At 38.3% G+C, this 18,726-nt stretch overlaps 1 protein-coding gene across 3 annotated transcripts in view; it reads right to left on the reverse strand.

Moving 5' to 3' along the window:
• The window catches only part of trrap (transformation/transcription domain-associated protein), a 217,868-nt gene that overhangs the window by 123,836 nt on the left and 75,306 nt on the right, over positions 1–18,726 (reverse strand). For all 3 annotated transcript variants that reach the window (XM_057825941.1, XM_057825940.1, XM_057825939.1), the window contains 3 exons: positions 8,206–8,334; positions 5,634–5,900; positions 3,050–3,256 (listed from right to left, as the gene is read on the reverse strand). In XM_057825941.1, coding sequence (XP_057681924.1) covers positions 3,050–3,256; positions 5,634–5,900; positions 8,206–8,334 — 603 coding nt within the window. The remainder of the gene's footprint in view (positions 1–3,049; positions 3,257–5,633; positions 5,901–8,205; positions 8,335–18,726) is intronic.

Raw genomic sequence — 18,726 nt, forward strand, 5'->3', positions numbered from 1 at the left:
GTGTCTAAAACATTGACTTATTTGAAAGAAACGAAGGAGGGTACACTCTTCTGCCCTGTCGCTTCAATGCCAAGCTTGGCTGCAAGTCGGCCGTGAATAAACACCATGCGCCGCACCCAGTTTGTAAAAAAATTTTTTTTCATTTTTTGTACACCAGAGGGTGCTGTCGCCTTACTAAATAATGATATTTCATTGACACTGGGCCTATAAGTGCTATTAGTATTGTTCTTAATGCTAATTGAAAGGTTTATTTCATGTTATGGTTTATTTTATGGTTTATATAAGGTTAAAAGGTCATAAATATATACAGTATATACAGTGATTGCACTCAAGGGAGAGATTGTCAATGATAAGGTAATAATTTAAGGTAAAGGCAATTCATATAGGCAATTCATTGATATATAAATAAGATTTCAAAGGAAAAAGGTGAAAAGTTTTTGTTAATTTCTAATTGTGTTGTTTTATCTGTGTGCACCGTAGCTCTTACGGTGTGTTTACATCAAGGATGGAATAAAAGTTGTAAACCATCAGTTTAAGAGACCATCTTTCCCAATCGGGATGCTACACTAGTTAATTCTATCAGCATTTGAACTCATTGTTTATTTGTGATTTATTATTGTTATTTACATGTTTATTTGTACTTTAATAAATAATTTAAGTGTTCCAATATATTTTTTGTGAATTGATAAGCGTCAACAAAAATTTCATTGCTAAATTAGAAAAAAAAATTTTTTTTTTAATATTTTTTAATTATTAGATTAGTCGACTAATCGTAAAAATAGTCGGCTGACTAATCGGGAGAAAATTACTCGTTTGGGACAGCCCTAGCAAAAAGTATAAAATCACCAGTCTCGGACGAGCACTCACTCAGACATTTTATCATGTAGAACAAACTCTGATAAAAAGCTTGAAAAAAATAAGTGGAAGTCTTTAGAATACAGAAACACTAAAAGAAATGAATAAAAAACATTGTGGTGGTCAGTAAACGTTACTTTTATAGAGCAAGTGCAGGGATATATACCGTATATGGAATCACTCCATTCTGAGGGGAAAAAAAAAAATGGAATCAGGAGAAACAAACAAAGAAATAACGATCAAAACACATCTCTAGTATTTAGAAGCACCACCTCTGGCTTTTTATAACAGCTTGCAGTCATGGACTTGATAAGAATTCTTCATCAATTTGGTGCGAACTCTCTTTGATTGCAGTTGCCAGATCATCCTTGCAGGTCGGAGCCTTGCTGTGGACCATTTTTTTCAATTTCCACTACAGGTTTTCAACAGGGTTGAGATCTGGGCTATTTGCAGGCCGTGACATTGACTGGATGAGTCTTTCCCCAAGGAATGCTTTAACAGTTTTAGCTCTGTGGCATGATGCATTGTCATCTTGGAAAATGACATATTTTCAATTGAGGAGATAAGAAAGCGGTCTAAAATTTCAATGTGAACTTGTGCATTTAGTGAAGATTTAAACACAGCCATCTCCCCAGTGCCTTTGCCTGACATGCAGCCCCATATCATCAAGGACTGAGGGAATTTTGATGTTTTCTTCAGGCAGTCATTTATGTAAGTCTCACTGGAACAGCACCAAAACAAAATTCCAGCATCATCACCTTGTCAAGAGTCAAGAATCTGCATTGGTGGTGCTACTAAATACTAGAGATATGTTTTGATTGTTATTTCCTTGTTTCTCATGATTCCATTTTTTTTTTTTCTCAGAATGGAGTGATTTCATATGTACTGTATTTCCCTGCACTTGCTCTATAAAAGTAGCATTTACTGACCACCACAATGTTTTTTATTCATTTCTTTACGTGTTTGTGAATGCTAAAGAGTTGCACTTTGGAACTAATTCATTATTTTTTTCTGGCTTTTTATCAGTGTTTGTTGTACATGATTTTTTTTTTTGAGTAACTGTTGACTAAAATTAGATGAAATTGGTCTGAGATTTCGTCGACTAAAACTAGACGAAGACGAACACATTTTGAAATGACTAAGACCATAAGTATTTTTGTCCAAAAGACTACGATGAACATTAAAAGAAAAAACAACACTGGTGGTAAGGAAAAAAAATATTAGGTGTAGGGACCTCTGGGTACCCCACGAGTCGATACGATTTGCGATAAAAGGCTCACGATAACGATCTCACGATATGGCGATACAACAATTATCGAAACATGGGTCAAGAAATTCTACAATACAACTAATAAACAGGAAATCCTTCTGTTGAGAATTAGAATGAGTTTATCATTTGTACCCGTCCAATCCATTTAAAGTGGGAGATTGGCAGCTTCATACGATGCAATTCCTCCCACTTCAAACAGTTTGGACATTTGTGGCCGGCAGTAGCAGTCACTGCCAAGCAATGAGTAAATTTTGGGGAATTACACGTCATTTCCTGTTGATTTACGGTCACTTCCTGCTGAATTGGGGGCATTTACAGGTCACTTCCTGTTGATTTTGGGTTACTGAAAAGGAAGTGACTCAAGAATGTCCCCGAAAGAATAGGAAGTGACCCAAATTTAACATGGAGTAACCTGTAAATGCCCTAAAATAAACAGGAAGTGACCGGTAAATGCCTACAAAAGACTGGCTGCTCTGGTTTCAGTGCCAATAACGGCGCTTGGCGTCCAATCCAGTCAGAATGAACTGGATGTCTAGTGCTGTTAATGGCAGCCAGTGAAAAACTATTAATGGAAGACCTTGTTGGCAACCTGTTTTTTTAAACAGTGAAACCTTTTTAAGACGATATATCGACTCTTGGTGGGAGTGTATCAATAACCTTTAGGGCTTCAAAGTATCCCTATTTATCACCTTTTTGATATAATGTCAGAGTGAGATTATTTTGGAAGCTTTTTTTTTTCCCCCTCGAAAAAGGGCCTGAAAAGTGTGGTCTAAAATTACATACTATACACAGATGGTCAATTATAGTGCTAAACACATGAACGTACTGGGAATCAACATGTGTACCAGTGTTTAGACGACAAGAGGGAGTGCATGAGTGATCTCCTCTAATGACAGTAGTTTTGTTCCTTTTGCATCTACTCACCCGGAAGTGCTGCACTATTAGATGCAGTATGTGGACCAGCTGTGGTACAGTGTGGCCCTCCTCCACGATGATTTTGCGCGTCCAATGCGTCAGCATTTGATGACCGTCCTCCATGCGGGCTGGCACAGCTGGAGTGAGAATTGCCATTGCCTGGCGGACAATGGCTCGGGCCTCCATGGTGTGGGCCTTTAGAAGGCTGTGAAAGACCTGTACAACAACACATATCGTCAGCCTGCCATCTTTCTGACAACTTCCCACTACACTGCAGTAATGCTGGGGGAGTCTAGCATCACTCTTTCAAACTAATGCCATTATTCAAATAATAATGATCAATGTCAAAGTTGGAATAGCTGACGTAATAAGGGGTGACAAACTTCTCGATAAGACATTATGTGCGACACAAGGCTCACGATAACGATTATCTTACGATATGGTGAAACAAAAATGATAAATATATACTAGTATGCTCGTAAAAAACCAGGAACACTGGCTTTGAATGCTCTATTTCAATGCCACTGATGGTCAAAAGGGATTGGACGTCTTGCACCGTCAATGGCAGCCAGTGCAACCTGGTCAATATAAAAAACATTGTGGCACACCTCCATACAGAAAGAAAAGCTGCCACGCCGTGCAAATGAGATGTTTTTTAAAGATATATTCTAATTTATAATTTGTATAATTTACAAGACATCTAAATCAATTTCTGTAGCTCATTACTTACACACTATTTGCCAGAAGTCATCTGAAATAGCACGTACAAGCAAATACAAATGGTTCCTCTACACGCTTTATTTTGAAAATCACATCGGCGCTCCTGTTGCAAGCGTGAGTCTGACTACGTTGGCACGGAGTCGGGAGAAAAATCCAGAGTCCTATTTTAAGTTAATTAATATAATGCTGGTTTAAACCTATGAAAACGACCTTGATATTGACATTGACATGACGTTTAGGTTCTTTTTGGCGTGTGTTTTACCCAAATTGGCGCGTCCTAGCATAGCATTTGTTCATTGCTGATGTCGTTGGTAGTAATTTCAGATGAGTATTTTGAAGTACTTGAAGATTTAAATTGTCATTGGACGAAGGTCCGTTAACAGAAGGACTATTTTTGTTGAGGTAATTTGCATATTAGGTCCAAATAAGGAAAAAAAAAGATGTAACTCGTACTATTGCTACGAGAAAAAAATGGTCATATTATTAAGTAGGGGAAATGTAGCTGTAAATAAGCTAAGCATTATACATACATGTACCGTAGCTGAGAGCTACGATGAAGCATTAGTATAAATCATTCTATTGATTATAATTTCATGTAGATGAGAAAAAAATATTAAGGATTTCCTTATTTGTTAAACAGATTCTAAAAGATGCTTTTGATATTGTTGATTTCAATGGAGGTGGCAACGCGTTACGTGAAGTACGTAGCTGCTTATTCAGCTCCAATAACCCTATGTAATAGTGCGATTTTTATTCTCGTACTACTAATTCGACATTCATTCTCGTAGTAATTGTTCAACTTTTTTTCTCTTGCCTCATCTGCATCAAATTATTATCCATAGAATGATTTATGCTAATGCTTGGTCCTAGCTCCCAGCTAAGGTACATATTGGTAAAATGCGTAGCAGTTTACAGCTACATTACCCCTACATAATAATACTTTTTTCCCCCTCGTAGCAAATTTAGTCTCTGAGCCATTTTATTTATTGATTTCTTTATTTGGCCCCAATACTCCATTATAAATGTAGACTGTCACGTTTCGAAATATTTCATTAGCCTGGCTAATGAAATATTTTAAATAGATCTTTGTTATGGTTTTTCCTGGATAAAAATAAATGTTATTTAAAAAACAATTCTCATTAGTCATGACATGAAGCAATTATCGCCGCGGCACAAGATGCGGTGCTGTCCAACTTCGATGCAGCCCACCACCACCACAGCTTCAAAAAATCCTAAGGGAAACTCTGCTGCTGGTTTCTAGTTTGTTTTTCTTTCAAACAGTGATGCCTTTTTAAAACGATATATCGATTCTGGGCAGGAGCATATCAATATCCTTTTGGGATACAAAGTATTGTGATACATCACCATCCTGATATGTTGTCCCGATATATTATGTTTTAGGTTAAAACCCGCCAAAAGATATCGCCCTCCCCCCCGCAAAAAACAAGTAAAATGTGAAAACAGCAAACACTTGTGAAAAAAAGCCAAAAAACTGAGCAAACCAGCAGAAATTGTGAAAAACCATAGGGAAAAAATCCCCTGAAAACCACGAAAAACAGGAAAATTATTTGTCAAATTCTGCTTATTGGAAATAATTGGAAGTAACACTAGATTTTTTTTTTCAAAATATTTAACTCATTGGCCGTCATAGACAGCGCTAGGCGTCCAATCCATTTGGAAAATGTTGACTTTTGATTAAACAGTGACATCTTTTTAAAACGATATATCGGGAGTATATCGATAACCTAGTATCACAATATATCACCATATCGATACATTATCACATTCCTAACTGCACTGCAAAATCTCTGAGGTTCACATTATGTGGTAGCACTAAAAACTCACTATCCACTCCATTACCCCCGTTCATTACCTGTAGAACAATCTTCTTGTGAATGGCAAACTTTGCAATGATATGCGCCAAAAGCAGATGTCCGCTGTATTTACAGGCAGGATCCACACAGGCTTTCGGCAATAAGCATGGCCAAGCGAAGGTCATAAGGCGCCGTAGCTTGCTGTTGCGGGATTTGTTGTTGTCATGAATGTGATGGGGTGCATGCTCCACCAACAGAGTGGAGAACTGTAGCAAGCATATCCGTAGAGAGTCCAGCAAGTCCGCCTGCTTCTCTGGATCCAGAACCTTAAAAAGGTATGGCATTGTTTAGTACACTATGTTGACATTCAGAGTTCGATTAGTTCATCCCTGACTAAATACCTATTGTCATTTAATTAGAAAACCTATGAACTTGAATTTCCTTTTAACCAAATATACTATAAACACCTTTCAGTATAGGAGTCTCTCTGATGATAGAAGATTAAAGGGTTGTCAAAGGAAATTCCGGTAGTTTTAAACCTCCAAAGAGGAAACCATGACCAGCCAAAATAAAGCAGGTGTTAGTAATGAATATAAAAAATAGGCTGACCTTTAACATGGCCACATCATGACATTCACACCAGGGATCTATAGTGTGATGTAATTAATGAAACAGGACCAGTGGGAGCACTAGCGGAAGCTAAAACTAGAGTTGTCCATATCACATTTTTGCTGTCAACTTCGAGTCACCCGATTTTGAGGATCTGCCAATACCAAGTACCGATTGGAAACCTTAGCAATTCATTAATTACAAAACATAATTGTTTTGTTTATTTTGACAATATCCTTGTCCATATTGATTATTTTGTTGCTTTATAGCCATTAAAAAAATATTTAAAACACTTTTTCCACCTGATTCCAATCTTCTAAAAATGTTTCAAAGCAAAAAACATATGGCGGAAAACACAGACAAGGCTGAAAAAGCAGTTTCTGTTCTTGCACCCCTCTTTAAAATAAAATGTTGTATTTTAAGCCAAAAGAACTGTTGTGTTTGATAGAACAATATGTCTATATGCTGCCACAGCAGATTCATGGCGCAATAAGCCCCCGAACTATTTTTAATTTGTCCGTTTTACCCTGGAAACCCCCTTCTACAGACGTTGCGCAAACGCTTTTGTTTCAACCTAGCTATAAAAAGAAGGTAAGTAATCATATTTATTATTCGAAATGTCTTTATTACGCTTTATTGTATTTTTTTTTTGTTATTGTCACATTTCCCCCAATATTTTAGATGAGAAAAAATCGAATTGAAAATAACTTTTAAAATGGTAAATATATGAAAAAGAAAATCTTGACCACTCCTTGATGTTTGCGATTTCTGCATCGCGACCCTTGTTATATTACCATGTTTCACCCATAAAATCCCCCAAAAATCCAGCTATGGCAATTCACAGCTGTGTCTTGACACTCGGTGATACAGTGCTACATGGAGTTTTTAGATCGAAACAACGTAAGTACGCGATAATATCTCGTTAAAAGTCGTGGCGTCTGTAATTCTGCTCTCGCGTGCTCTATTAATCTGCCGAAACGATTAATTGTTCTTTTGCCTTAACAATTTACCTTGAAGTTGTTTTCTATGGGGTTATATTGCTGACACTATTCTGAGCGAGCAATAATGGAAATTGAGCAAAAGTAACCTAGATTTCGAGCACAAAAACTATATTGAGCGAGCAGTTAAAGATTTTAAGCGAGCAATCGTAGATTTTGAGGGTTTTCTGCATGTTGTACGTAGCAATGAAGACAAAATGTATGACTATTTCCTTCAACTGTAACGATTATCAAATTCGTTGGCAACTAATTTATAACCAGATATAATCGATTATGTAGTTATTGCAGCATTATTAAGAGGCTTGTTTATACAGTATGACGTCCAAAAATTGGCAAAAATGTGAATTGTTGCTTTCTAAAGATTTTTGTTCATGTTCTACTTTGCCAAAAAATATAATGAAGAAATCTGATAATTTCAAGAATTTAGAGAAGTTTAAGTTGAAGAAGGTCCTAAACGATTAATCGGTTATCAAAATAGTTGTCGATGAATTTGCTCATCGATTAGTTGTGGATTAATCGATTAATTGTTGCACTCTAATGTGATACGATCAGGGAGATCCCTAATCGTTATTCCTTTGGATTATTTTGTTGCTTGTAGCCCTTAATTTATTCACTGCCATTGTTGCGATAGATAATTTATTTGAACTGACAAAGTTGGCATTGTCCAATCCAATGTAGCTGGCAGCATCGAACAATCCTCACGTGATCAGATCGGGGACATTTTAAGCTAAAACGATCAAGCCCGATGGAAATGTCTGAAAGGGTGGGATAATGAAAAGTGTGGAGGCTCACAAAAAGCAAAGTGACAGGGGGATGTGATCCTGAGGCAGGAGGGGTGAGTGCTGAAGAGACAAGTTATTGAAGGAAATGCATCCAGCAGTGAAATAGTAATGGGACAATGCTCTCAAGCAATGGGCAACCATTGAAAACGATGGGAGACAAATTTTCCAAAGTGGGGGAAGGTTAAAAAAAAAACTTGCATTGAACACAATCATTGCACTGGAGTATCTCAGTGCACATGTACCTTTGTGATGAAGACACTGGTAATGCTTTCTGGATTATCTCCTTCGGGATTCGGTGGGCCAAGCAGCTGCTCCCCTTCCCCCTTCTCAAAGCTGTAGAGGAAGGCCGGGTTGAGGATGTGCTGCAGCACCTTCAGAGATGAAACCAAATCTGTGTTTATACTCAGTAGTAGTGGATGAATTACTCTTTTCAGTTAAGTAATATTACAGATACAGGTGCAAAAAAATTACTTCAATATATAAACAAATATATACATGTTTGTGTGTGTGTGTGCGGGGGGGGGGGGGGGGGGGGGTGAATATACACATATATACATGGAGGAAAACACAGACAAGACTGAAAAAGCAGTTTCTGCTCTTGCACCCCTCTTTAAAATAAACTGCTGTATTTTAAGCCAAAAGAACTGTTGTGTTTGATAGAACAATATGTATATATGCTGCCATAGCAGATTCATGGTGCATTAAGCCCCAGAACTATTTTTAATTTGTCCGTCTTATCCTGAAAACCCCCGTTTATAGACGTCGCGCAACCACTTTTGTTTCAACCAAGCCATAAAACGAATGTATTTAATTATATTTATTATTCAAAATGTCTGTCATTTTTAGCTTAGATTCATTAATTTGATGTCTAATATTTTGTTAAAAAAATACAACTTAAAAAAATTATTCACTCGCATATTTTAAACTTTTCAACAAATTACATCACAATGAAAAAAATGGTGTCTGTAAAAATGTCACCGATATCTACCTCATCCTATTGCTTAACTGTATTTTTTTGGTTACTGTCGCATTATCTCCGATATGTTAGATCAGACATGTCCAAAGTCCGGCCCGGGGGCCAAATGCGGCCCGTGGTCAGATTTCATCAGGCCCCCAGCCTCTGTCATATAATCAATAACGTCTGGCCCGCACACAGACTTAATAAATTGGTCAGCAGTACTGCTACGTGCATATGAAGTAGCTTACACACTAAATGCTGCTCCTTATTTACCCACTAAAAGGCAGCAGCACTCTAAGCAACATTACCCCATGTGACACTTTACTCCTAATTTTCTAAAATTAGGAGACAATTAACAAAAAAAAAGTTGACTGCGATGGCTGGCGCTTCAAAGATAGGTGGAAATTGGACTATTTCTTTACTAAAATACACAACAACTGTGTCTGCCTCATTTGCAAAGAGACAGTTGTTGTTTTTAAAGAGCTCAATGTGAGGCCATATTACCAAACAAGACACGCTGACATGTATGACAAGATTACCGGGAAGATATGTATTGAGAAATTGATGCAACTTGAGGCTAGTTTAATTTCACAGCAGCAGTATTTCGCAAGAGTCGAAAGAGAACGCTACAAAGGCTAGTTGCGAGATTGTTGAAATTATTAATTAAAAAAAAAATTATAAAGCAAATGTGTCCCACAGAATGGCTTGCTAAAATTTGCTTAAATATATTGTTCTACGTAAGGGACATCAGCCAAGGTCGGCCCCCAACATTTTTCCCACACCAAATCTGGCCCCCTTTGCAAAAAGTTTGGACACCCCTGTGTTAGATGATAAATAATCGATCCAAACAAAGAAAAATTTGAGAAAAAAAAACGTTTAAAAGGGTAAATATTTGAAAAAGAAAATATCGACCACTCCTTCATGTCTGCGATTTCTGCATCGCGACCCTTTTTATATTATGTTGTTGCGTTATGACATGTTTCACCCATAAAATCCCCCCAAAATCCAGCTCTGACCATTCATAGCTGTGTCTTGACACTCGGTGATACATGCTACATGGAGTTTTTGGATCGAAAAGAAGTAAGCATGTGATAATGTCTCGTTAAAATTGTGGCGCCTTTAATTCTGCTCTCGTGTGCTCTCACCTCCAGTTAAGGTTTTGCTGTTTAATTTTTTTTTTTTTTAATGCCCTTCTGTCCAACATTTTTCTTCCCCCAGAAAATTGAGATTTTAAGCTTTCCAATGATGTATCACACATGCATATCGGACAATTTTAGAAGTTGGCCAAATTGGGGGTCTCAGAGTGGAACTTCAAGCCACCTGAGTGTTTTTCGCCATATGTATTTTTTTATTTTTATGGTGGAAGATTTTGGTAGCAACTTGTTGCCCCCCCACCCCCTTAACATTGACATCTTTTGAAAAACGAGATCTCGATTCTTGGCATGAGCGTATCTATAACCTTTTGGGTTGCAAAGTATCATGATATAGCCCCATTTTGACATTTAGTCACACCTCTAATACACAGTAGACATGTGCCAATTACCGGTTTCAAGGTATACTGTTGTTTGTATGGTTGTTGCTCAGTGTCAGTGAGTAAGCTGTGCTACACGATGGCTTGAGGAAGTAAAACTCCTGAACTCCCCCCTCATTGAAGAAACCGAAATCGCTGGTATGGGAATACTTCAGCTACAGAAAAGTTACAGACGGCCGCGGCTTAGAGGAGGAGGGCCAACCGACATGTAAAACATGTTTGCGGAGGGTGGCTGCCAAAGGAGGCAATACCTCCAATATGAATTTGCATTTATACAAAATTAAAGGTTAGTAAACACTGCCCAGCTACGAGAGTTAACTCCAGCGTGTTTAGTGTGACTAGCTGTGGTAAAACGTGTTTTTTTCACTGTGGCTACTGTCTGTGTTGAGAAAGTGTGTGTGTATAAGGTAACACATGATACGACTCATGCACACGTGCTTTTTATAGAAATTAATTCGATTATTTTTGTTCTGATAGCAATAATGTTGAGCTGAGGCTGTGGGTTTAGACTCACATAAATAACTGCATTTATTTTAAATTTTGTTTAGAATATTTTGTTGTTGTTTTTTATTTATTTTAACTTAACATCATATTTATGTCCCAATTTGCTAATGTGTTTTGAGTAATATATATGTATATATATTTTTAACCCAGATATCTCAAAGTAACAAATTTTAGAGCTGTAATTGTAATTCCTTGATGTTTAGGCTTAAGGTTAGTGTTATACCGTCGTTATACTGTCAGAATATCATACCGGCACATGCATAATACACAAACTCCATAACATTTGCTTTTACTGGTCACATTCCTGAGAGTGGAGGTAGAAGTAATCTTTAAATCAAACACGCGCATTACCATAAGATTTAGTGTCAAAAAAGACATGTTGCACAATTTGAACCCTCGGAGTCACTTATCTAGGATAACAATTAATTAGCTGGGGAAAAGTACACGGACACATTGGGTAGATGTGTGAGGCAATTATGACAAATAACAACACTAATCAAAGACATACGTTAAAAAAAAAATAAAACATGACAGCAAAGCACTCCCACTCTAGATGTTCTCTTCATTAAATACAGCAACAGCAATTACCGCTTACAACACTTGGAATTGTAAAAATAAAGTGTGATATTGACCAGATAATGTACTTGAAAACAAAGCCTACTGCCTCCGTCTCTAAGGCATAACAAATACTTATTTGTCACAACGAAGAAGACTTCATGGTTTATGTGTGGTCATTTTGGTTACGCGTTTCAAAATCACACAAAATTTTACAACATTAATTGGTGAGTGTGATTATCCTGAAATGGCTGAAATCGGGGGAAGGTTCATTTAAACACGATTTTCATTTTAACTTTAATTGTGCAGTCTTAATAATAAGAGAACCAAACCAAAGTATTTGCATGGATTGATGGCAAAATAAGGAGACGGAGGCACAGGCTTTATTAGCCTGTGAAAATGTAGAAGATCTTGCCCACAATAAAGCTAACGACAGCATTTATTAAAGAAGCTGCTATCTGTTAATGAGCCCTCCTATACAATCCATCATTAGGGAGGACAGGGCGACGCACGGCGAAGAACGATCTACAGCAGCATGTGCTATCCCTCCTCCATTAGGTCGTTACTCGCACACATTCTGCACAGTGTTGAGGCAAACGTGATGGATTCAAATGGAGACCCACAACACACGGCCCGGAATGAAATTGCTGTGAAGATACACTGCGCACCAGTCTGTCTCCAGCCTCATCTGTCCACATCATTTCTCAGTTTTCCTAGCATCAATCACAGTAGCATCACAGTCATCTTTGTGACATGATTAGATAAAGTGATCCTACCACACAGAGTCTGTGCACAAGAACACAAACAGAAGATCTTTGCGCATGGAGCCTCAATCTTATTCTGTGTCTATAGGTGTTGGGTGTAATTTTCTTAGTCTGACAAATGTTTACTTGTGTGTATTTTGTGGCAGAGTATTTACTATGTACACTATGGCTGGGAACCTCTGGATACCTGAAGATATAATGGTTTGCGATTAGAGCTGGGAATCTTTGAGCACCTAACCATTCGATTACGATTACGATTCAGAGGCTCCGATTCGATTATAAATCGATTATTGATGCACCCCACCACACTTTTAATGTTTTGTACACTAGTTCCAAAATTGTTCAAAAATCCTCTCAGGCTAAACCAAACTATTTTAGTATCAAGTTACCAGTTAAAAACAGCAAATAAAATACTCAAGTCCCCATTCTGTATCAAAAGCTTTAAACTACATTCAATTAATTTAATGTTGTGAATCAACCGTTAAAGTTGTTAAAATTGTTCCCATTATTCCATAATTTCCCATCAGTCTACTTCTGACATGTCAAAGTTTTAAAATTGTTTCATCATTTAAAGATAGATTAAAGTCAAGATTTTGCTGATTTAGAATTATTTTAGATAAAAAGTAATTAGGTTCGCTACAACAGAGCCTTCTAGAGAAGTCTACTGCTTTAAGATGGCGGCAAGTCTGTCATTTCGCATCTAGTTCTTTGTATATGTTCCAACACTGTCGTTACTGTCATTTCACTTCTAGTTGTACAATATGTGACATCTACCATAGCCATATGTTGCCGTATGTTTGTAGCAATTAGCTACCGGTCGCTGTTTGTAGCGGATGTCTGCCGCAGCCAGGTATGATTGTTTTTGTGTTTTTGTTTTTTTTTATCTAGCAGCATGAGTTGAACAAAATATTTACTCTTGGTCAGTTCCTCATTGCGTCCCGAAGACCGCGGCGTCCCAAAGACCGCGCTGACTGTGTTTTATTTCCGCTTTACCTGGTATAATTCAATAATCGGAATTTAGATGTTTATGAATCCTTCTCGAATCTTCCACGGCCGAATTGCGAATAATCTATGAATCGGAAATTTCGCACGCCTCTCTGCGATACAAAGTTCACGAGAACGATTATTTCACGATATGGTGACTAGACATGTGCCGATCACTAGTTTCAAGGTACACCGTGGTATGAAAACGTCAAGGTTACCAACCGCAAAACTTTTTTGTCATACTGTCCCTAAGGTACTAGCTATTTTTAATGTCCCAAAAATTCATGGAGAAATCCCTCGCTTGCAGCTGTAAGGCTCAACCCTCCCCCACGAGGTGTTGCTCAGTGTCAGTGAGTCAGCTGTGCTACACGATGGCCTTTTCGCCCCATCGAAGAAAATGAAATCGATGGTACGGGAATACATCATCTACAGAAAAGTTACAGACGGCCGCGGCTTAGAGCAGGAGGGCCAACCATCATTGAAAACATGTTTGCGAAGGGTGTCTGCCGAGGAGGCAATACCTCCAATATGATTTCGTATTTACAGAAAATTAAAGGTTCGTAAACACTGTCATGATCGTTTCCCACTAGCTACGAGAGTTAACTCCAGCGTGTTTAGTGTGTCTAGCAGTGGTAAAACGTGTTTTTTTTCTCTCTGGCAACTGTCTGTGTTGAGAAAGAATGTGTGTATAATGTAAACTTGATACGAGTCATACACACGTGGTTTCTGGAAAATAACTCAATTATAACAATTATTTTTTATCTGATGGTAATAATGTCGAGCTGTGGGTTTAGGCTCACCTAAAGGACTGCATTTATTTGGTTTATTGATTGGGGTTTACCGATTGGTGAAGACAATCGACAACCCCGCTGAAGTGTGACATGATCCGGGGTGGTTTTGTGTGATTTTTTTTGCTTCGAAGGGCGAGAATATGAAACGCCGCTCGGTTCGGGTTAGCATGTCGGCTAGCTGTCACAAAGAAATGACAAAAGCCGGACTAACTCTGGTAGCATAAAATATAGTTAGGGAGGTGCAAGAAGTCGACAGTTTTGACCATCATGGAGTAATTTTGTCGTACAGAATGCATTTTTAATATTTCATATTCCATTTAGCACAACACTTATTTGTCATAACCATACCATTTATTTAACATTTGTGGAAAAATACTTCGATAAAAAGAATATCCTGTAAAAATATTGGAGAGATAAAAACCATGACGACATTTTGCTGCTCTCTGTCGCATTTTCCTCATTCTGAATGTTCCCCATTGGGCTGAGATCTAAATCAGATGAAATTGTGACCCTCTCAACGTCATCCTCCAGCTGGGGACGCTAGAGCGCTATAATGACAGGCGGTGCAAAACGGCAGATTAAAAGACTAATTTCTCGTCATCTGCGCCTTGCCAAAATTTGCCCCAAAAAAACACCAACCTAATTATAAACTTGTTAATATTTGGGACAATAAAAAAAAAGATACTCTCCCCCTGCTGTCTGGACTAGCTGAACACTTTCTGTGTGTGCAGACTTTCTCCACCCCATCTGAGAGGGTGTTCTCCACTGCTGGAGACACCATAAGTCCAGAGAGATCCCGTACCCTACCTGAAAAAGTAGACATGTCTTTTTTTCTGCAAAAGAATTGTTCATTTTGCACGACTCAACCCCACTCGACTCACTGTTCTGTTGTATTTGACAGTATTTATCTTTTTTATTATTATTTTTGAGTGCTATCAGCTCATATGTCCTTTTAAAAAGGAGGACTTTTTATTTCTATTTGAAAAATGTTTCAGTAAAATGTTACACATTCTTGTCTATTTGCCACAGTTACATATTGCCACAGTTAACATCGAGGCTTTGGGCCTCTTTTGACCTCGTTGTGAGTTTGTAAGGTTGTGACTTCTGATTAAACAAACTAGAAGCCAATCAAAATGTTTGTTAGGGGTGTGACAAAATATCGAAAGGGCGATATATCGTGATACTTTGTATCCCAAAAGGTTATCGATAGGCTCCTGCCAAGAATCGAGATATCGTTTTAAAAAGGTGTCGATGTTAAAAAAAGAAAAGAAAAAAAAAAAAAAGAACCAACAAGTTGCTATCAAAATCCACCATAATAGTGTCTTAGTTAACTCTATGGCTGTCAATGATGGCACTCAACGCCCAATCCATTTAGACTGGGTGGGTCGAACGAACGTTCAATCATTTGAAAACAAGATTATTCACAGGCACTCTTTCCAATTTTGAGGTCATTTACATGCCACTTTCTGTTCATTTTAGGGTATTTACAGGTCAGGTTTGAGTCACTGCCTCTTCATTTCGAAGATTCCTGGGTCACTTCCTGTTCTGTAACCCAAAATCAACAGGAAGTGACTTATAAAATGTCCCAAAATCAATAAGAAGTGCCTGAAAATCAAAAAATAATGATCTGAAATGCCCCAGAACTACCTCGTTGCCTAGCATTGGCTGCCACTGATTGCAATAGACGTTCAATTCGTTTGAAGTGGGAGGGTGGCAGCGAATGAACATTCGTTCATTCGCTGCCACCCTCCCACTTCAAACGGACTGGATGTCTACAAGTGAAACTAATTAAAATTCACAACAACAGCTTGTTTTTCCGTTTATTAGTTGTTTTGTAGAATACAGAGGGGCAAATAAGTATTTAGTCAACCACTAATTGTGCTCCCACTTGAAAATATTAGAGAGGCCTGTAATTGTTAACATGGGTAAACCTCAACCATGAGACAGAGAATGCGGGGAAAAAAACAGAAAATCACAGTGTTTGATTTTCAAAGAATATATTCGCAAACCATGGTGGAAAATAAGTATTTGTTCAATACCAAAAGTTCATCTCAATACTTTATGTACCCTTTGTTGGCAATAACGGAGGCCAAACGTTTTCTGTTACTCTTCACAAGCTTTTCACACACTGTTGCTGGTATTTTGACCCATTCCTCCATGCAGACCTCCTCTAGAGCAGTGATGTTTTGGGGCTGTCATTGGGCAACACGGACTTTCAACTCCCTCCACAGATTTTCTATGGGGTTGAGATCTGGAGACAGGCTAGGCCACTCCAGGACCTTGAAGTGCTTCTTACGAAGCCACTCCTTTGTTGGCCTTGCTGTGTGTTTGGGATCATTGTCATGCTGAAAGACCCCAGCCACGTCTCATCTACAATGCCCTTGCTGATAGAAGGAGATTTTCACTCAAAATCACTCGATACATTGCTGCATTCATTCTTTCCTTTACACAGATCAGTCGTCCTGGTCCCTTTGCAGAAAAACAGCCCCAAATCATGAGGTTTCCACCCCCATGCTGCACAGTGAGTATGGTGTTCTTCAGATGCAATTCAGTATTCTTTCTCCTCCAAACAGGAGAACCTCTGTTTCTACCAAAAAGTTCTATTTTGGTTTCATCTGACCATAACACATTCTCCCTGTCCTCTTCTGGATCATCCAAATGCTCTCTAGCGAACGGCAGACGGGCCTGGACGTGTACTTTCTTCAGCAGGGGGACACGTCTGGCTGTGCAGGATTTGAGTCCCTGGCGGCGCATTGTATTACTGATAGTAGCCTTTGTTACTGTGGTCCCAGCTCTCTGTAGGTCATTCACTAGGTCCCCCCCGTGTGGTTCTGGGATTTTTGCTCACCGTTCTTGTTATCATTTTGACGCCACGGGGTGAGATCTTGCATGGAGCCCCAGATCGAGGGAGATTATCAGTGGTCTTTTAGGTCTTCCATTTTCTAATAATTGCTCCCACAATTGATTTCTTTACAACAGGTGTTTTACCTATTGCAGATTCATTCTTCCCAGCCTGGTGCAGGTCTACAATTTTGTCTCTGGTGTCCTTCGACAGCTCTTTGGTCTTGGCCACAGTGGAGTTTGGAGTGTGACTGACTGAGGTTGTCAACAGGTGTCTTTTATACCGATAATGAGTTAAAACAGGTAACATTTATACAGGTAACGAGTGGAGCCTCGTTAACCTCTTTGACAGCCAGAAATCTTGCTTGTTTGTAGGTGACCAAATACTTATTTTCCACTCTAATTTGGAAATAAATTCTATAAAAATCAAACAATGCGATTTTCTGTTTTTTTTCCACATTCTGTCTCTCATGGTTGAGGTTTACCCATGTTGACAATTACAGGCCTCTCTAATCTTTTCAAGTAGGAGAACTTGCACAATTGGTGGTGGACTAAATACTTATTTACCCCACTGGAGCTGTGATATGCTGCAACACGCCCGCGTCCTTTGAGAGGATAAAAGGATCAGAAGTTGGATGGATGAATCAATGAATTCATCAATCATATGAATGTTATGGTAAGTAATTAAAAGTACAGTGGTATCTCTACCTACAAATGTCTCTACATCCAGAATTTTCAGGTAAAGATGCGCCTCAATGGAAAAATATTGCTTCTTGTTACGAAAGAAATTTCAGGATACGAAAGGCAAAAATATAGTATGGCTGGTACTCGCAGCTCCCAAAGTTAACTGAACGTAACACACTTATAAGCTGCTCTGCCATTGGCTATTGCCTAGCATTCCTGGCATCCAATTAGCTAAGAGGGACCTCTATTGTATGTGTATATCCCAGCATCCTCTTCATTCGCTCCTCGAGATCAGACAGCTTTACATGAGTTTATTAACTTTTATTCTTTACTCTATTCCTGTTTTTTTACATTGTGCACAACTCCGATTTTATGTTTATTGTGCAATAATCTCATTGTAACATGTTTTTGTTACATGTTTTGATGCATTTCTATATATCATAAAAGATTTATGTCTGAATTTTGGGGGGCTTTGAATGGATTAGGGCATTTAGATTGAAAACACGTCTACTTAAAGAATTTTCAAGTTACAAAACTACTTCCAGAGCCAATAAATTTCGTAAGTTGAGGTACCACTGGATGGCGTTAAAGGTGATGCAAGGAAAAATGTGGGTGCGCCTGCATTTTGTGCTGGTGCACATTAAGAAAAAAGTTAGGCGCACCAATGCCACCAATGCAAAAAGTAAGTTTGGAGGCATGGCAATATATATAGCATTTTTTTCCAATATCGTTAAGGCCTATCTTAAACAGAGCTATTCAAGTTATCTGGTGAAAATTCTTCCAGTTTTAATATCACAGTACACCGCAACCCCCCCCCACACACACAAAAAAAACCGCAATGATAGTCCCCCCCCCCCCCCCCAAATATCGTTCCTAATACATAACTACTAATAACCTCATACATACCAGGTAAACTACAGATACGTTTCCTTGGTACCACAATATATTGAGGTTCATTGACATTAATACATTTAAAAAACACACAGAATATAAAGTCGAAATCAAAATGTAAAAGAATAGAAGCACAGTGCAGTGAATGACTCATAATACCCCTGCCCCTCATAAAAAAGTAAAATGACACGGTGATCATAATATTGCAGTAGTTCAAACAACTCTTGCACGGCATGTTTAGTAACAAAACCAAACTGCAG

Source organism: Corythoichthys intestinalis, chromosome 21, assembly GCF_030265065.1.
Source record: "Corythoichthys intestinalis isolate RoL2023-P3 chromosome 21, ASM3026506v1, whole genome shotgun sequence".
Lineage (NCBI taxonomy): Eukaryota > Metazoa > Chordata > Actinopteri > Syngnathiformes > Syngnathidae > Corythoichthys > Corythoichthys intestinalis.